The 20,496-nt window shown below is 38.7% G+C and overlaps 1 protein-coding gene across 5 annotated transcripts in view; it reads left to right on the top strand.

Moving 5' to 3' along the window:
- AP2A2 (adaptor related protein complex 2 subunit alpha 2) overlaps positions 1-19,170 on the top strand; it is a 42,340-nt gene extending 23,170 nt beyond the window's left edge. For 2 of the 5 annotated variants that reach the window (XM_072337296.1, XM_072337300.1), the window contains 18 exons: positions 629-730; positions 2,202-2,310; positions 2,803-2,953; positions 3,372-3,540; positions 4,426-4,563; positions 5,514-5,696; positions 5,979-6,076; positions 6,246-6,477; positions 7,493-7,666; positions 8,896-9,059; positions 10,813-10,890; positions 11,823-11,905; positions 12,835-12,924; positions 13,705-13,828; positions 14,605-14,721; positions 14,877-14,946; positions 15,565-15,699; positions 16,525-19,170. In XM_072337296.1, the coding sequence (XP_072193397.1) occupies positions 629-730; positions 2,202-2,310; positions 2,803-2,953; positions 3,372-3,540; positions 4,426-4,563; positions 5,514-5,696; positions 5,979-6,076; positions 6,246-6,477; positions 7,493-7,666; positions 8,896-9,059; positions 10,813-10,890; positions 11,823-11,905; positions 12,835-12,924; positions 13,705-13,828; positions 14,605-14,721; positions 14,877-14,946; positions 15,565-15,699; positions 16,525-16,602 (2,295 nt within the window). In that variant the 3' untranslated portion in view covers positions 16,603-19,170. The remainder of the gene's footprint in view (positions 1-628; positions 731-2,201; positions 2,311-2,802; positions 2,954-3,371; positions 3,541-4,425; positions 4,564-5,513; positions 5,697-5,978; positions 6,077-6,245; positions 6,478-7,492; positions 7,667-8,895; positions 9,060-10,812; positions 10,891-11,822; positions 11,906-12,834; positions 12,925-13,704; positions 13,829-14,604; positions 14,722-14,876; positions 14,947-15,564; positions 15,700-16,524) is intronic. The other 3 variants (XM_072337297.1, XM_072337299.1, XM_072337298.1) reach the window with 3 other exon arrangements.
- Positions 19,171-20,496: the final 1,326 nt, after the last annotated feature.

Raw genomic sequence — 20,496 nt, 5'->3', positions numbered from 1 at the left:
TGTAAGAGTGCCTGGACTTCATTGTCCTGTGCTATCCACATTGTCATTCTTATCCTGCTGGTTCATAAAGAAAAACCTGTTGTTCTAGACGACAGTCTATTTTTTTTCTGTCAGATTACTTTAGGAAAAAAAGTCTGTTTGGGTCTTTGCTTTGATTGTAATGGAACACTTTTGTCTTCAGTGATATAAAATGCTTGTTTTATATGAAGGCCGCTCTTCACATTCAGTTGCCAGAATGCTTTTCTAGGTCATCTGTTGAATTCTGTTTGTTTGTTTGTTTTTTTTTACTCATGTTCAAGAAGATAATTTGTATCCAGGCTTTATTTCAGTTTAGCTCTCTGAATACATTTTATACGAACTATTTGAACATGAGACAAAGCTCATAAAGAAACTACGTGAAATGCTCTGCAGGCATGACAGTATCATGTTGAAAATCCTGTCCAATTTTAAAGACGTGTAATTTGTTGCGATGTTTTTTAAATAAATGGCTTTTTAATATGGGTCTTTGTCATAGGGATTAACTCAGTTTTCTTTTACATTAAAGATTACTGCCAGTGAAAGGTGGTGTTAGCAAGCAGCATCCTAAATTGTTATTAAGGTGAATGTGCAATTTTGTTTTTCTTTCTAGGGTGTGGTTACTGCAGCTACAAGTCTGATCACAACTTTGGCACAGAAGAACCCGGAAGAGTTCAAAACTTCAGTCTCTTTGGCAGTGTCAAGATTAAGCAGAGTGAGTCTGATAACTCTGATAATAATTTACAGTTGCCTAATTTATTCTGCTTTCTAGGTCAGATTAACATACTGTTGCTTATTTATTCATCTTTCTTGGTCAGATTTATTTAGTATACCATTAAAACCAAGGTTTATCCAGTTTTGGTTTGTACAGCTACTTCAGGCAATGTTGTAACATTTCCTGCTTAGATGGACAGAAAGCTTAACTTCCCATATGTTTTGTGGTTTTCTTTTTTTTTTTGTTTAATCCTTGCTACACTGCAGATGTCTGTAGCAGAACGTTCTCTCTCTCTCTCTCTCAGCTACATGTATTCTCAAGGATCCCCAGGATGGAGCTGAATTTTTTATTCCATCTTTTTTCCGTTGCTGAAACAGCAGGGAATGCTTGAATAAAAGATTCTACAAATTTCTTCATGGAACTCTCAAAAATTATAGCCTATGCTTCTATGCCTCATTTAGGCTTCTTACAGGATGAGTTGTCTTTCTGTTCCTGCTTTTGTGCTGCTACTAGATTAGTATCTGTAAGGACTAGGTGTGGGAGGTAGGGGATTAAGCAGGGCAAGGAGTTCAGGGAGAGGAGCAGAGACATTTCTGTGTGGATGCAGTTTCCAAGTTAGCATCTTCATGCTGGAAAACATACGTTACTGTTTTGTTTCACTGCAGTCTCTTAGAAAGCTTGCAAGGCATGTGAGGACATTACTTCCCAGCTGTGCGTGGAGCTTCAATTTATATGTGATTTTAGATGCAAAATAAATTATTTGCTGTTCAGAGAGATGTAATTTCTCCTCAAATCTGAAGATTTTGCCTTATACTTAAAAGCAAAGGAAGTGCATAGCTTTTGTGCAATGGAGCAGTAGGAGTCCGAATTTCTGCAAACAAGGCTAAAGTGAGACTTGTGTTAACCCCCGAGTCAAAAGGGAAAAAAAAATCCACAAAGATGGGTACTCCCTCTGAAATCTAATCTGATTCTTGTCACACTCTCTATCCATAAAAGCCCTTTCAGTGAAAGCCATCTGTTCTTTGCTGCTGAGCATGAATAGTAGTGAAGGTTAATAGTTCAGTTTGCAGGAGCATCTTCTATTTGAATTCTGAGTTCGCCTACCAGTGATCAGTCAATTATAACACTAGAATCAGCCAATAGGAAGCCTAAATATATGAAATGTTGAACCAAGGAAAGTCAAGCTTCTAGCTAAACATCTTGATGCTATGGGATGATCATTTTCATTCTTAAGACAAGCCAGTATGCTTTCAGGAAGGAACTCAATGGAATATACTGTATTAGCAACCTGAATTTCTTGTATTAGGGATCCTGATGTTGTACTTGGTAGTATGACAATTTTAAGCTGCTAATCATTTTCAATGATATAATTTTGTAAGCCTCTGCCAAAAGTGACCTGTGGTGTTCTTTAGCTGCTTATCTTGATTGCAAATCACTTAAGTAGCTGAAGTGATGTCTGCTTATTTTACAGATTGTAACTTCTGCATCAACAGATCTTCAGGACTACACGTACTATTTCGTTCCTGCTCCTTGGCTATCTGTGAAACTGCTGAGGCTCTTACAGTGCTATCCACCTCCAGGTAATGCACAAAGCACAACTGTGGCCATAGCTGATGCAGTTTGTTACATTCAAAGAGCTGCTGCTCTGTAGTGTGGCCATTAACTCAGTGCAAGCAGTGTGCCTTAAGACAAGGATACTGAAGCCTATACTTCTGAGTTTTTCAGATTGCCCTAAGCTACGTGTTTTATTGAGCTATGTTGTCTTTAGTTGTGAAGTATCAAGCCAGTGTGCAACGAGCAGTAGCCATTTTAAACACACTTTAATGTTATCAAGGATATTAAAGCCTTGAAATATATGACAGTGCCAATGATGTTTGGCTTTTCCTCCTGCTCAATAGATATTGCTCGGAATCTTTTATGTCCATACACTTTAGTTGAGGGGGGAGTGGGTGAACTGTTTAATGTGTCAGAATACTTCAGTTTAATCCCTGGATTTAGCAAGGCAGAAGGCCTTAGGTAGAGGTTAGGGCATTGAGCAAAATGAAGTTGTCCAACAACTTGTTCTTCTCCAGAAGACCCTGCGGTACGTGGTCGTCTCACAGAATGCCTAGAAACTATTCTTAACAAAGCACAGGAGCCACCAAAGTCAAAGAAAGTACAACACTCAAATGCGAAGAATGCTGTGCTATTTGAGGCGATAAGTTTAATTATACATCACGACAGGTGAGCTGTGAACGCAGTTTTATTGCAGTATGACTTTTCTCAAAGAAAAATTGTGGCTTTTGAACTCTGAACAAATTTTTACTAGATGGGGAAAAGCAGAATAAGAAGATGCTTGCTAGGTTGGAGTGCAACCACTGCAATTAGTTTGGAAGTTAATGAACTGTGTTGCTGACAGAATAGTTTACTATGGCTTTTCTTGCTTTTTTAGGGGCAAGTGTTTTGTGTTGAGCTCACCACTTTAATCCATTAGATATGATTTGTTCTCAGTTACTTGAATTTTCATTTCACTGGCAGGACATTCTAGCAGACACCTTTCGAGGCACTTTAAGAATTTTGCACTGCAGAAATAGTATTCTGTATTTGATGTTCTCAATTCTGTTGCTTTTAACCCTTTCACTTTCTCTCCTGTTCTGTGCAGTGAGCCAAATCTACTAGTCCGTGCCTGTAACCAGCTAGGTCAGTTCTTGCAGCACCGAGAAACTAATTTGCGTTACCTAGCACTGGAAAGCATGTGCACGCTTGCCAGCTCTGAATTCTCACATGAGGCTGTGAAAACACACATAGAAACTGTTATCAATGCACTAAAGGTAAATATTAAGTGTATGGTCTGTTTTCAGTCTCTTCTCCCACCCCTCGTGTCCATTTCTTCACTGCTTTTTCCCCTCCTCACCCCCAAAGCCCCTCATCCCTGGTTAGACTAGTATTACTTGGGTATCAGAAGAGTTATTTTCCTTTATCATGCTGTGCTGGCAATAACAGAGGTCAGCTTCAGTTTGTTTTTTCAGCTTACTAGTGAATCTGATACTTGTAGCTGTGGCCTCTGTAACAGTATCCTCCTCAATCTGTAGAGTGAAGCTGAAACTTGAAATTCGAAATGGGGAATGCTGAGAAGACTTTGTCCTGTTACTGTCTTGCTCGTATCACGTATTTTACCTTCACTGCAGTAGCTGATGGAGAGCAGTGAAGTAGATCAGCTTCTACTGGAGCGTGTGCCATTTTCCAAAGGTCAAGAAAACAGAAAGATGAATTTTCAGGTCGTGTTTATGTGAGAAAGCAGATGTCAAAAGGAAGTCTAATTTGCATGTACCTTTACTTTCACAGTTTGGTGTGCACACATATTGTTTTCTTCCAAGCTCATACTGTAGCACATTAATACATCTGTCTATCCATAAGATATAGGTTTGTTTTAGCTGAGCTTCTGTGTATTTGAGGCAGGTTGGACATTAAAATTGCAAGGTGTTAACTGCCCATTGGCAGTGACCATTTGGCAGTTTCAGCCATCTGTGGCCATTGGTACTAATTATCTAGGACAGAGAAGACTGCAAACACATTGTCAGAAGAGGTTCATTGTGCATATGAAAAATGTTGAAAATTTGACCATGAGTTATAATGTCTGTTTTCTTCATTAAGTTGCATTTTTTTCCAAACAAAGGTGAAATTATTTTGACCTTTTCCTGTGTGTCCTTTTGCAGACTGAAAGAGATGTGAGCGTACGGCAAAGAGCTGTAGATCTCCTGTATGCAATGTGTGACCGCAGCAACGCCCAGCAGATTGTGGCTGAAATGCTGAATTATTTGGAGACTGCTGATTATTCCATTAGAGAAGAAATTGTGAGATATTTTTAGTCCCTCAATTTTTCATGTCTGACTTTGGGATCGTTTATTGATTGGGATGCTATCTGTGGTTGAAATTCTTTGGTTGTGGTTTTAGAAACAAACTGGAAGGATGTTAGTCTAATAGCAAAGAATGGTCTTCGTTTAGGTTAAATGAATGGAGGAGGGGAGAGAAAAGCACTTGAAAATAAGGAATCTTAAAACCTAATCTTAGTTTCAGGGCACTGCATGTAGTAAGTGAAGTGTTGATGTTTGAGCAGATACAGTCTCTAGATCTGAGAGTTATGTCCTTCTCAAGCCAACTGATGAGTAGCTTAAAAAACTACAGTGATGTCTACTTACCTGTGGGTGGAACTTCATACTGTGCGTGCTGTAAGAACACTGTTTCAGTCTAAAGATTCACCGGAACAATGGCTTATGATCAGCTAAAGGGTGGTGTGATGTCTGTTCCCTTCCTCCTGGTGGGGTAAAAACTGCAAAAGGTGTTATATCCAATTAGTAGCATTTATGAAATGATAGCCAAAATCGATGCTTGTGGTAATTATTTTGTTTAGATAAGCACTAAATTTTCTTGAAATTATCATTTTTAAACTTTTTTTCAGTAAGTTTTGAGTTTTTAATGAGTGCTGTCTCTGTGATGGCTTAATTGGTGATTTTATAGCAAAGCATTCAAAACATACAGCCACAGATGCAACATATTCAAATGCATTGCTAGGAAAGTATTTACATACCAGGCAGCTGTGTGTTCTGGCACAAAATCTGTGTTCATCTTTTGGCTTTGCCATGGGAGCGTGTGGGCTGAAACTGGATCTGAGGCTTCTGTGCTATTGTACGATATCATTGTATATAAAGTATGTAAGTATATGTGTACAAGTATATAAAGTAAATCCTGATATACAGGTTATAGCAGAACCTAGTCAACCTTTTTGATTCTTTTGCACGTTCAGGTTCTGAAAGTTGCAATTCTAGCAGAGAAATATGCAGTGGATTATACCTGGTATGTGGACACAATCTTGAATCTGATTCGTATTGCTGGTGACTACGTCAGTGAAGAAGTGTGGTACCGAGTTATTCAGATTGTTATCAACAGGGATGATGTTCAAGGGTACGCAGCAAAGACTGTTTTTGAGGTGAGAATAATCGGATGGATTAATAAGGAAATTATGTTACCTGGAAACTTAGTAAAAATAGAAGTCTTTTACAGTGGTTTTTTTCCCCTGAGTTTTCTGGCTGCTGGAATTCAAACTGAGTAATAATTTGGTAATCCTCCTGGAAGTATACAACCATTACCAGCTAATGTACAGGAGTAGTCTGGGGAACTAAACAAGAGAAAGACAGGGAAAAAAAAATGGGAAAAGGGAAAAAATATATGTATTTTTTAATACAATACAGATCTTACTGTGTTCCTACAGGCCCTTCAAGCTCCAGCATGCCACGAGAATCTCGTAAAAGTTGGTGGCTACATCTTGGGAGAGTTTGGCAATCTGATAGCAGGGGATCCAAGATCAAGGTAAAACACCTTTTAATTTCATTGAAATAATTATAAAAAAAAATAAAGATTTATCTATTTATTTATCCTAAAAGTCAGTTAAGAAATGATTCAGCTCTTGATAGTAATGCCATTGTGGTTATCATGTCAACAGAATCTGAACTAATTGTTTTTCTTCCCCTCTTTCAAGCCCCCTCATCCAGTTCAACTTGCTACATTCCAAGTTTCATCTGTGTAGTGTTCCTACCCGAGCTCTGCTTCTGTCCACCTACATCAAGTTTGTGAACCTGTTTCCAGAAATCAAAACTACAATTCAAGATGTGTTGCGCAGTGACAGTCAGCTAAAGAATGCTGATGTTGAGCTGCAGCAGAGAGCTGTTGAGTATTTGAGGCTCAGTACTATTGCCAGTACTGATATATTGGTAGGTATAGAACCCTTTTTATTATGCAGAACAATTTAGCCATTTCTTCTCTCAATAAGTAAACTTGAATAAATCTTAGCTGGTTGCTCCGAAATCGTAATGCAGAATTAAAGATCTGTAACATAGATGCTGGTTCCTCTTAGTGTACATAATTCAGCTCTTTAACCTAAAACTAAAATCAAAGACGTTACATCTTTGGTAAGGTAAATGACTGCTTGTATCTCAATGGAAATATTCTAGGTTTTCAGGGATTTAGTAAGCATTTCAAAGATATATGTTTTGGATCAGGTCCTCAGACTCTCAAACTGTCTGATTTCTTCCACTTGTATTCCTCCACACAACAGTCCAGTTGTCTTCATGTCCTTTAGCTTTGCGATTATTGACAAATTAATGTCATCCCTGAGCATGAGTGAGGGAAAGTAGCGTGTCCTAAATAACACTTGTCAAAGGCAATGTGTAAATTGAAACCAAATAGAAAAGGAAGTCCTCACTTAATCCTTACAGATTTTTTTTGATGCCGGTGTTAAACAGTTGCAAACTATTTCAGAAGATCTGTGAAATCTACTTGTTTACTGGTGGGCACGAAACTTTTGTCTCTAGAAATTCCAGGTGCTTCAACCTGATGCTCTCAGATCTGGCCAGAGCATGGTGCTCTCAGCCTAGACAGCTAATAGACATCTTCCTTGGGTAATCTCTGCTTTCAGGTCTTGGTGGTCTTCATTTATTTATTTTTAGATGTACTTTATCAAGCAGGTAATACACTCCTGTTCTTCTAAGCAACAGCTTTGGGAGGACTTCAGAAAGCTTTGTATAGTTTCTTTTAAAGGCAAGTCTTATCTACCACTGTGTACCAGACTGTGTACTAGACTACATACATAACTATTTTCTGTGTAGGTGATTATTTCTTTTTTGCCTTGATGTCTCTTCAAAGACTGGGTTGTTGATTTGGCTTATTCTGTAAATATAATTAGTATACTTTTCTTTTTTTTTTTTTTTTTTTTTTCCCTGCCATAAGGCTACAGTGCTGGAGGAAATGCCTCCCTTTCCAGAGAGGGAATCTTCTATTTTGGCTAAACTCAAGAAGAAGAAAGGTCCAGGCACAGTTACTGATCTGGAAGAGATCAAAAAGGAGAGGAGCTCTGATATGAATGGAAGTGCTGAACCTGCATCTGTCAATGCCAGTGCTGTTGTGAGTTTCAAATCTGTTCTTACTTCACTAACTCAGAGGGTGTGCAGGTGAGGAAAGACTGGTTTCCTTGGCTTTTTAGGGCCTTAAACCTTCTTGTCTCAAATTTCAGACTACGAATGTTTGCTATACAGTAGTGTCCCTTCTTTGTTGTTATTTTGACTACATTGCCGTAGTCTTAGAAATGAAAATTTCCTTGCTGATGGAGCTGTAGGGAAGGTGAGGTGTTTGAAATTGAAGTTATTCCTTTTAAAGTAACTTCAGTAAAGTTAGCTGTTCTTCTACATTGTCTAACATGCCTGCTTCTGCATCTTGTGGGTCACTGTTGTTTTTACTAGTAGAGGACAGTACTTGACTGGGATGTCCTTAAATCAATAATTGCTCTTTATTTGATGGTCCTATTTCTGTTCAGTTATGGTACACGAGTCTTCATTTTTTTTTCTGTGCTGAACCACCTCATTTTAATGTCAATTAAGGTTGTTCGTGATGATTCCCATGACATAATATTGTTGCTGTTCTAGTTTACAGGTTATGCTTATAAGTACAGTTGAGATGCAGTAGCATTTTAGCATGCTCCCTGCCTTGCAGCTTACTCCTTTAACTCTTACAATATGTATGTGTATACATTCCAGATGAGTAATGTTTGAATGAACAGGTATATCTTTAGGTGCCAAGCATTCTTTATGTGCCAAATTGGCTGATGTATCTGGTATTTTAAATTGTATTCTGCCTTATGAGCTTCACTTTGAATTGCAGCAGTGTAAGAAATTCTGCTAAGTTACCTTCATCACCATTTTGGATGTCACCTTAGCTTGGATGCCTGAAAATGAACTGAAAATGAGTTCATCTCATTGCTTTAAGCAGATCTTGCTGATCGATTTCTGAAGAAATTTGGCCAGGGATTTTTCTGTTATCCTGCATTGAAGTCAGCCTTTGGTGTATAAGAAAAGGTTGAGTTGTATTGTATTTGAATTAGGTCTAAAATTTTGTACTTGTCTCATTTTCTCTTGCATCCTCAGAATATCTGGCATAATGCAGGGCGCTAATATCTAATGCATGAACACTTTTTTTAACAATCAGTCTCTGCTTTGCTCTTGCACATGACTTGTGCATGTATAAGACCTTTGTTTTATTAACAGTGCATGATCCTGCCTCCCAGTCACTGGGTTTGTTCTACTTGAGCAAATTTATATATGTTAAGATCTGATCTCTACGTATCTTGTCTTCCCTAGTCTACTCCTTCTCCATCTGCGGATCTGCTGGGTCTGGGTGCAGCCCCTCTCACCAATTCAGCTCCCCCACCTTCCTCTAGTGGTAGCCTGCTGGTGGATGTATTTTCAGATTCAGCTTCTGCTGTTGCACCTCTTGCTCCTGGTTCTGATGACAACTTTGCAAGGTAATTAAGTCATCCTCTAAGGCATCTGGTAAAGCATTTGTCTACTAAAGCAGGATTAGACAAAAGAATACAAACACTAAATAACTTCTGGTTTTGTTCCAGTTTATTGGATGCATTCCTGTTAGTAGTTGTGCATCAAGGGAGGTATTCTTGAACTTTGCGCTGGATATGCTATCTTTATCCAATACCTCTGCTCATGGGAGACTGAGTCTGTGGTTATCTACCTGAGAACGTTAGCCACATAGTCTTGTTTTTAGCTTTCATGCTGGTTTTGCTTCTTTGTTAAACTAAGCTGCCTGTGCATCTTAACAGAATATCTTGAATTTGGGCCATATCTGGCCTGATGTGTATCAGTTTAGGTTTGTCATGTTTCCATAAAGTATCCTTGCATCTACATACTTATGGCAAACTGATACTGGAATAATGAGTCGGTGTATATCTGGAGGTACTGGTTCTCAGAATTTCAAGATATACTTAAATTGTTGTGTCACTGTCTGACAAATAGGTGTGAAAAAAGAAAAACAAAATAAGCTCCTATTTGTTGAGGGGATTTGAAACAAGTGTCTTCCTAACTACGCTGCCAACCGTAGCGTCAGGTAGAATGTATTGTTAAGCCCTTTACAATTAATAGGCACTGTGCCTATCCTCAAATGTTATTTGGCTAAAGCATTGAAGATAAATACTATAAGATCACAGTATACCTTTAAAATCTCTCATTCTTTGCCCAGAGAACAGGTTACTGTTGTCATGGACCACATTTTTAACAATGTGATGACAGATTTGCAATATATTTTAATATGAAATATATAAATATTGAAACTAATCTGCCTGGAGCATTGAGAATTTCTTCAGAATTTTATATGAGACAGTACACTGTTGCAGGTTTTCAGTGAATAAGGCTTGATCCTGTATTTCCCTTGGAAGGCAGTAAGTGATGGTCAGTAATGCTACATGAGATTTGAAGAAGCAACACCGGCTTGTTAGAGCCTCTTCTAAAATGTTGGTTTGTTTTTTTTACATAAGAGTAGTAGCTTCATAAACAAAAGTTTCCTGAAAAGTTTTCTCTTTCTACTGAGGAAAGCATAGCATTGCCCAGCCCCTCGATCTGTCTGTCTGTAGGTGATGAAATACTTCTCTCATGCTATTGAGAAGTTGCCTTTCATAGTTTCTTGCCACTTTTTAATGCTGTTGTCACTTTTGCTTCTAATCTGTTACTTGAGTAAGCCATTCTGTGTGCCCACATATTCTTGCCTACATTTAAAATACTTGTGAGCATTGTAACCGATATGCTTGTAATTGATCATGCGGTTGTAGTTAGGTATACCACTAATGTTGGTGAGGTCTCTGCTTCAAAGCACACACTCACAGTAGCCAATGTACATCTACATTTATGGTGTTGAACTAAATCTTTTCTACAGTCACAATTAACCACGTAAAAGGATTTTGTTAAGAGGTATAAACTTGACCTCCTGAGCACCTTCAGCCATCTCCTGTCTTCAGGAGGAATTGCTGGTTCCTACCGGTCAGGGAGGGGTGGGCTGGGGGAGAGAAGAGGGAGGGGGGAATCATTTAATGCCTAAAACCTTTTTAGGTGTAATGAGCTAGGGCAGCTAATTAATTTCTCCTGCATTAAACTCAGCAGTGCCATTTTTGAGGAAGGAGGTAAAAGAAGTAACTAAGCACTCAGCTGTCTTTACTAACTCCTGCTGTCTCTGTCGCTACCACCTTTCTTCCTTTGTGCTGCCTGAACTAGCCCTGACCTGGCTTCATCTGAGGTAGTTTCTGAGGAACCAGCTGATACTGTGCATGATGCTGATGAGCTTTTTCACAAGTAAGCAATACTAAAACCTTGCAAGGCTGGGCAACTTCAAGAATATAGTTACAAAGCAAAACTGTAGTGTACATTGAGTTAATACCAGCAGAAGTAGACAAGCATACTGTCAAAGTTGTGACTAGAAAACGTCTGTAGATGCTGTGTATATTACAACGTGCTTATGAGTGAATATACAGCTTAGAGCTGGCTTTTGTGAATCAGTACTGTCACCTGCTGCTCTAAAATAAGACAATGCCAGTTGTGTATTGAGCTTTGCAACTATTCACAAAATAAAAAAGGAAAAAAAGGGTAAACTGTTAAAAGTTCTCGTATTTGGAAGTACGTTTGATGCCTTGTATGACAAAGGCTACTGTTTGCTGACCACCTCTTCCACTTTAAGTGAAGGGTGACAGACAGAAGGACTGAAAACACTGCAGAATGTGCTTCTCTCAAAATGACTGGAAAAAAAAAAAAATACAACTCCCAAGTCAACATATACGTGATACAGAACTGATAAAAACAAGGAAACTCTTTTTTTCTTTCAGGTTGAAACAGTCAAAGCTACCAACTTTTGAATTCTGCACCAGCCTAATGAATTTCAGAAGTTGTCAAGAATATGAATAAGAAAAATCCTAGTCTGTTGCCTGGTCCTTTATTGTGTGTGCGTGCGTGTGTGTGTGTGTGTAGCATATTGTGGCTTTCTATGTAGTTTCTCAGGCATCTTATCAAGTAGAAATGCCAGTTATTTTAGTGTTCTACAAGTGATGATTTTGATTGCAAAATGCATTTGTTTTTTTTTTAACTGCAGTTTTCTGCAAAGCCCTCTCTTGCAGACTGATGCTCTCTAGGTTAACAACAGTCTTCATCCTCTGTTTAAACCCTGAATTTTGTGGTTCTAAGATTGTTTAATGTATCTTAATTTAAAACACATTTACTCTCTCTTCCTTTAGGTTTGTGTGTAAAAATAATGGAGTCCTCTTTGAAAATCAGTTGCTACAAATTGGATTGAAGTCTGAATTTCGACAGAACCTGGGTAAGTTTTCAGGCGAAGTGGCTGTCTGAATTACTTAAGCCCAAAGCCAGCGCCATGTTGGGGTTAGGGCTTACTGTTAGGGAAGGAACGTTATTTCAGGCCTAACCTGTCCAGAAATTCTTGCTGTCTGTCTGTCTGTAATATCTGCGTGGGTCATTGTTTTCTTAAGCTTCTCAGTTGTTTTGGTAGCGGAGTTAAAGTGGGAGCCTAAGAGGTACTGAGTTCCAGTTCTTGCTGCCTGTTTTCAAGGCTGATACAGCCAGAGTTAAAAGGGACCGTTCTCCTGATTTTTATTTTTTTTTTTCCTTTTACTTATTGCTTGTTTTCTGGTAGAGCTTATTGTAGTAGTGTGACGCATGGTGTATTTCAGACATAGGTCTATCATAATACCAATACCTTGATGTACAGGATACTGAAAGCATCTAGTAAAGAGCTAGGAAAAGGGCACTGGCCTGGCTTTTTGACATAGTGTATGGGAAATTGGTAATCACATCCTGAACCTCTGATTAATCAGCTGAGGCAAGTGTTGGGTCGGCTGTGAGAGCACAGGTGAGAGTAATTTAGCTGTGCTCCCAGAGGACGTGGAGCTGGACTCTACCTCCTCTAGACCTCATTTAAGGGCTGACCCCCACTGAGGCAGCATCTCTTGGAGATCGCTCCCTGGTAGAGATTGTCCCAGCTTTCCCCAGCGAAGGCATCCATACTGGTGAGTTTTCCTTTACAAATAACCTTTTGAATTATCTTTGCTACCATCTTCATATTATTCAACCTTACGCATAGGAAATAGCATTGTCCAGTAACTGGAAGATTCCTCTGATTATTGAAGTGCTTACGTGATAGCTACTGTTGTTTTATTCTGTGACTATCTTTGCAATATAAACCACGTAGATTATGTTGCATTTTAAACATTTCTGTTCTTTTGTTCCTAGGACGTATGTTCATTTTCTATGGTAATAAGACATCTACGCAGTTCTTGAATTTTACTCCAACAGTAATCTGCTCAGATGACCTTCAACCAAATATCCTTATAGGCAGTCCTGGTTGCCCATTCTTTAGGTTTTATGCTGCATGTAAGGGTAATAAAGCTGCTGGATCAAGGCTTCTGATCCTTGAACGTGAAGGAATAGGAACTTGCTGATGATCGTCTGAAGTTTTTATCAGAATCTAGAGCAGAGGTGGAAGACACTCTAAAACTCTGGTTATGGAGGTGTTTTTTCTGTGGAAATGAAGGGATGTTATTCTGAGTATATTATTCTGAGTAAGCATGTAATGTAGCTCTTGCTTTCTCTGCTGTCATGAACTTGCTGAGGTATAAATGTGGTGTCCTGCATTATCAGATGCCTCCTGACAAGCTGTAAGTAGAAGAGTGCATGTGCTCAAAGATGACGGCACTTGAAACCAAGCTTTTAATTTACAGTTTCTCCTTGATGCTTTGTATTGTAAACTGAAGATTTCTGGAAGAGTGTGTAACTATTTGTGTTTGACTCAGCATCACTGCAATATTCATATCAGAATAGCATAGTTTGGTGGCTTATGTTGTAGACTGTGTGCCTTCAAACCTGAGAGCATCTTTCTTAAGGAATTTTCCTGTAACTGTGGGAATTACAGGAGTTGTTGCTTATACATGTGTCAACATGAGAAGAATATTTTTAGCTTGACAAGAATTAGACTTTGAATTTTCAGAAGCAGAGAATAAAACAGTAGTGACAATATGAATTCTTGCTGCAGCTTACCCATAACTTTTTAATAAATAGCAAGTGTTGTCACTTTGTTGATTGGCTTCCTTAGCTACTTTTCATGCCTGAATCTTCAGACAAAACCTGTTGACCCCACAGTGGACGGTGGTGCTCAGGTTCAGCAGGTTGTGAACATTGAATGTGTGTCAGACTTCATGGAAGCTCCCATTCTGAACATCCAATTCAGGTAAAGCCGCAATAGTTCAGTGCTATTGATTTAACAAAATAAAGCATGTTTTGGTTGCCACAGCTAAGTGATACATAGAACATAAACACACTAAGTCCTGAGCCATCTTGGGCAGATTATTTACCTGATCATTGGATACAACAAAACTTGAAGCTACTGGAGGAGGGAAGGAATGCATTTGGAACAGGCTGATTAAAAAAAACCCAAAACACTGATGTCTACAATGCTTCTGTTTCTGCTATGCACATAAGCCAGCTGTCATCTTTTCTCCCAAAATCTTAATGGGGAATATATGTTGAAACTTCTTCCTTCTGGAAACTAAGAACATCTGTGCAAAAAAAACCAAACAAACTTAGATAAGAAATGCATGTAGCCAAAACCAGAACCTTGTTATGTCAACTCAGTGCCAGCCTGTGGGAGAGACTTGTGTTTACAGTCCTGGTTTCTGGCCCGCATTTTGTTGTTCAAGTCTAAACTGTTTGATACTGGTGCATGTATCTAGAAGGGTAACAAACTATGTTGAAGCAGGTTCTTACTAGAAATTCTGCCAACTTGCTTTCATTTGCTGTCTAACAGAGCAAATAAAACCATACATCACTGGATGCTACATCTGTTTACATCTGTAACTTAGAAATAAGTTACATCTGTAGCTGATGGATTTTAATGATCAGACAGTTGCATCTTGAAGTTCCTCCTTGATTGCTTGGTTAATTTAGGATGACAAACTGCTGGCACTTTGTATTACACACATCATGTTCTGTCTACTCTGTATGCAGGTACGGTGGAACATTCCAGAATCTTTCAGTCAAATTACCCATCACTCTGAATAAGTTTTTCCAGCCAACAGAAATGTCTTCTCAAGACTTTTTCCAGCGTTGGAAGCAACTGAGCAAGTAAGACCTTCTCTGTATTTACTCTTGGGGCTTTTGTGGTAGACCAAGGAGAGTAAAAGGGTGTACTGTGAATCTTGTGAGCTATATGAGTTGCTGCTCAGTAATACTGTACGTACTACATGTTAAGAAATAAATCATCTTGCGATGTCTTTCAGCCCTAAACAAGAAGTACAGAACATCTTTAAAGCAAAGCACCCAATGGATGCAGAGATCACAAAAGCAAAGGTTGGTGGTAGTATAGTATCTTGTAGTGATATAAAGAAGCATTGTTCGCTTTAGCTTATAGGGCAGTTGGGTTATCCTGTCCATGTGCAACTGACCCTTGGCAGGGCTGGGCTGAATGAGCTGCTTCTTGGTGTGGATTGAATTAAGTGTAGTCTTCAGCAGCAGCTGGAAACTTGAAGCTGTGTATGAAAAGCATAAATTTAATGCTTAAAATTGAATTGGAAAAAACTTCAGACCTTGATTTATACTAGGGTCACTAGTTAGAGCATAAAACAGCATAGCGCTGTGGCTTTCTATAGAGCTATCTGTCTGCCTTAGGCAAAGCAGAAATGATTCTAGTGACAGCAGAAATAGTTTTATGAGAAAGAGGAGAGGTTTAACTTGAAACTTATTAGTTTCTCAGTAATTTTCCTGAAGAACTCTTCTCAGGTGCAGCTCAACATCAAGCATAACTCTGTCACTTTAAGGATTTCTGTAGTACTGACACTAGCACTGAATAACTCTTTAATTTTTTCACTCAAAACAAATTAGTCCCTTGCTTGTGTCTGTGCTCGGGTAAACTTCGGTATTTTTGTCTTTACTGCTCACACATGTAAATCTTCTGGGTCTCTTTCATAGATAATTGGCTTTGGATCGGCCCTACTTGAGGAAGTGGATCCCAATCCTGCTAACTTTGTTGGTGCTGGTATCATACATACAAAGACTACTCAAATTGGATGCTTGCTGCGCCTTGAACCCAACCTCCAGGCACAGGTATCGTTTTGTATCTACAGTATAAAAACAAGTTCTTATCTGCACTAAATTGAAAAAACAAGCCTATATCTGAAACCCCTTAAGGTATTTATAGAAAATGTCTCTTACAATTGCTAATTGTAATTGCAGTCAACAAGATTGCAACAAGAAATGATATTGCAGCAGCTAGTCCTGGTGTCACTTGGTAAACTGCTGCTTCATAAGAGTTCTCTTCCACATGCATACCTCTGTATTGTTCCAGGCTGGCTGTGGATTATCTTCTCTGGAAGGCTGAAAATGTTTAGTGTTACTCTTTTATGCACCTTGGACAAGGTTAAATGTGACTTCCTTTGTCATTTAAGAAGAATAAAAGAATGGTGTGACTTAAAAAAAAACCCCATCATATACAAATGAATACAAAACTGTTCAGAGGAAAAGCTATCTGTAAAAGTATTTTGATAGAGGTTTTATCAAATTTAAATGAGGGCTAAAAGTAAATTTTGGGCATTAGCCTCCTGTTATCCAAACAGGCAATGGGTGGAGTCTTTAGACTTTCCCACAACACTTACTCCTTTAAGAGGAAAAACGAAATCTTTGACATCACGTTGTCATTAAAGCTTAGAAACATTAGAACAATGGCAACTTTCCCATTGAGGGCTTTAAAGAGCTGAATTGTGAGGTGGCTGCCTGCTTCTGAATCTTTTAACATGAGGTCTTACCAAATCTAACAAAACAAGTAAATAGTAACTGGTTAACTTTCATTAATCGTCAGGATATTAATTTAATACCAAACTGTGTTTAAATACATACATATATACATATATATATATTTGTGTTCTTTTTCAGATGTATAGACTCACACTACGAACAAGTAAAGAAGCTGTATCTCAGAGGTTATGTGAATTGCTGTCAGAACAGTTTTAATACTAACCATGACAGTTTTTTGTTTTTCCATTTATATCATTGTCATCATACTGCAAATAAATGTCTTGTACATCACTGTCTGAGTACTGCAATGTTAACCAATACCAGCTCCCTGCCTTAATAAGACTTGCCCCTTGTTTGGAATTGTGAGTGTGAAACATACAGTACAGGGAAGTGACTTTTTACATTAAAATGGCTTTTAGTATGTTACACAAAGCGTGGGAAGGCTGTCTTTGTGTTTCTTTTATTGCAAAGGTCCCACTTTTAAACTTGTTAAAGGGAAACTGACTTTGATGTAGTAAGCTCAGGTTTCAACTGGCAATGGCTAGTAACATTCTGCCTTAGTGCCTTTAACAGGTACTCTCTCTGCTCTGAGCTGAATTAAAAATGTGTTGATGCTCAGTAGGGTCGATTCAGACATTGATATATCATCAGTGTGAAGTTAAACATTGCTTCAAGTGTTGTACTGTATGGGAAGGGCAGATTCCAAGGTGTGTTTGAACCTGATTTACACGAATGCTTATGTTGGTTGTCCCCAGTTTTTGTTCTATTTGAGAAATGCCACAGTCATAAAATATTAATCTTCTAATTCTTTACATCTTAACTGTTTTGGGTTTTTTTGATCTTTGGAAAGTGGGTTGAGCACAAAAGCTATTCTTAATCCTTCTGCTTATCTCAAATAATGGGGTGAGCTTCTCTGGTAGGTAGTGAATGAGTACGTTTGTTAAGTCAACTGTTCTGTTTGTTTTCTTCCACTATACTTTAGATTTAGCAAGTAGCAGTCCTGACACAGCTAACTGCAGAGATTATGCTTTCTCATTAGTGTTATATTGTATAAAAGGAAAAGAGGGAAGAGTGGGCACTTGAAGGCTATGGCATGCACTTTGTAGACAAATATTTAATTTTAAACTATTTTCCTCCAGTGTACAATGCTAGAACTTGAAAGGCTGAATAACTGGTATCTGTACAGTTTCCGGTCTGTCTGTTATTGGTGGTAAAAATATCCAACACGGTGTGGAAGACTTGTGTTGAGATTGGGGGTAGAAAGGCTGAGTGTGTTCAGCTTATACAGGGGCTTTTGCAACCAAAGCCATTACAGCTTGTTCCACATGAGCAAACTCCCTGCGCAACGAAGTGGGCACTAAAGGCTGTTAAAACAAAGCAGGAGAGGTAAGGGTTAGGAACTGTGGGCAGTTATCAGTGAGCAGTACTGCAGGTCAGGATGAACCAAGAGGGCAGGCTGCTGCTGATGTGAGGAGTGAACCTCAGATCGATATTCTCTTACTTGGAGGAAGCTTAGGACTGTTGTTTCACAATTCATACAGCCAGATATACTGTTGAAAGAAAGGCTTTGGGTAATAGGGATGGTGATGAAAATGAGAACACTGCTTTGCACACAGGAGGGAAAAGGATTCTACTTGAGTGACTGTGGTTTGCTTTCTATCAGTGCTTAGAGTTAAAAGATGGGACTAGGCAATGAGTTTGGTTTGGTTGAAGGCTTACGATTGAGTACCAGAGAACTGAGGAGCAGTGGCTTGAGTGTGGGGAGTGCGACTGTGATGTTTTGTGGGGCTTTTTTTTCCCAGAAGTGCTCAGTAAATATGGAATTTATTGGCTGTGAAGTTGTCTATAGACCTTGTCTTTCTGGAAAAGTTCTCTTGAACAGTTGACCCTTTTGTGGCCTCTTGAGCATCTAATGAATGAAGGCTCTCCAATCACAGATGTTACCTTTTGAAAAATCTTCATAAGCATTTCCTGCAGTCGAGTTGGTAATTGGCCAAGTGCTACCAAACTACCTTGTATTTTGCCCTTTGGAGGCTGTGTGATCTTTATTAATCCTGTTGTCTTTACCATGTTGTTGGCTACTGTGTTAAAAATCCGTTGTGCTGAACTAAGGGAGTCTTAGCAGAGACAGGGAGGAGCTTCTTTCATTTTTTTCCCCCGATTCCTATTGTACATCTGTTTCTCTGGATATGTTCTGTGCCCTTGTTAAAGGACATGTCAAGACACGCTGTACTATACTAGTTCACTTAGCTTTGGTTCCAGCTGTGCTAAAAATGTGCATTAAAAATATGGGTAGGAGGGGGGAAAGGGAAAGCGTCTTTTCAGTGGTGACTGTATTAAGCTTATGATTGTTCACGTTTTGTATTAGATGTCAGCTCAGTGAAGCCATGAGCAGAACAGTGAACAAATTAAGGGTAAATACTTGATTTTTTTTTCTTTTGTTTTTTTTGTTTTATGTTTTTTTTTTTTCTCGTGAATGATGGTTAACTTACCAAAGTGATGTATCCTTTCAAGCAGACAAAGTAATTTCTGCAGTAAACAGTGTTATTGTTTTCAAGTACAGTATTTTCAGGCATTGACGTGTGAAAATAACTGAATAGCAAAACAGGTAGCATTTGTTCATTCTTGACCTACACTCCAGTATGTAACATTTATGGTGATTGTCTTATTTGTATAAAACAAAGTTCTGTCAAATTAAGTGGAGAATTTTCATATAGAAGACTATATATTAGACTATATTCATCAGAAGAACATATTAAGATTAAATAAATGATTAGAACGGTATCAGACTGTCCTTTTTTGTCTGGTGGGGGGGGGGGGGGGAAATGTGAAGGAAAATTGCCCAGCATGGCTGTTTTATTCCGAATGTAATGTTTTGGAACAGCAACTGATATGGGATGGTAAATTCTTTCCTACAAACCTCTGGAGGATTGTTTTGGTTCAGTCTCACCTGGTCTGTGGATCTGAGTTTGGGTTTTCCGTGCGGTATCTTTTTGTTGGGGCTTTTTATTTGCATTTGTTTGTTTTGTTTCTTTGCTTTTGGTCATGTTATAAACATTCTACTGTGAAAACTTGACGTCAAATCTTTCTTCCTAAGCATTTGTATATTTGACAGTGGCTGAGCATATAAGCAATAACAGTACATGTAAAAGCAAGTTGGTGCAACTCATCACAGTACTTTAACATAACTTGAAATAACTGTTTTCTGGATTTCAGCTGTTTCAAGACAGTGGCTCTGTCCTTGTTTCCCTTCATTGCAAGGTATAAGTAGCAACTTAGATGGTGTCTCATACATTGCTTTCCCTGTTACTGTGCCTGAACAAGGGGGTAAGTAGGAGGCTACCAAAAAACACATCTGTTGTTACACCCGGGCAGGATTTGGAAGAAGTTACTTGGCTGTAAAAGAAGAAAGTGCCTGAACTGATAAATACTCCACTCAACCTTTGTGTATGTTTGTATTTTGCTTCAGGCTCTTAGTAGTTGTCTAAAACTCACTTAAAATTCTATACAACTCGTTCTCATCTGAATTGCAAAGAGTAGTAAAAAAAATTATCTACTAGCAGCAAGTGGAAATTGCTTGGGTGAGCTGCCTTTTTCCTGTTAGATTTATTGTGTGGTAACTGTTTTGATGCTTCACAATGTAGCAGACAATTACCCTGCAAATTTCTCCCTTGTCCAAAAGCCACTGCATATCTGCGTTAGTGACATTCTGAGAAATGCCCCATGCACAGAGGTACCTCCTCCCATGGAGGCTGTGGCTCAGGTAGCACCTTGCAGTCTGACAGCAGCTGCCACCAGAAGATGAGCACAAGCACTGCACCTGCTTTCAGAGGAAAGGTGATGGCTTGCCTTGGTTGTCTTTTCTCCTGGTTTGTGCATTAATGGGCTAATCCACAGGTCCTAGTTCAAGTGTAGCAAACCTAACAACCTAATTGCAGTTAAAATAATTGTTCAAACAGTGAGAAATGATTTAACAAATCCAGTTCCTTCTACTTTATTTGAAAGTCAATTTTTTGTTATTGCACAGGCCAGCGTTCAGCCTCTAGTTAAGTATTGCCCTGAGCAAGGCTTAGATGATCTGACAGTCTTTGCTCCTAAACCATGCCCGCT

This window comes from Excalfactoria chinensis, chromosome 5, assembly GCF_039878825.1.
Source record: "Excalfactoria chinensis isolate bCotChi1 chromosome 5, bCotChi1.hap2, whole genome shotgun sequence".
NCBI classification, from domain to species: Eukaryota; Metazoa; Chordata; class Aves; order Galliformes; family Phasianidae; genus Excalfactoria; species Excalfactoria chinensis.
Note: the sequence above shows the minus strand (reverse complement) of the source record. Positions and strands in the feature narration are given on the sequence as shown.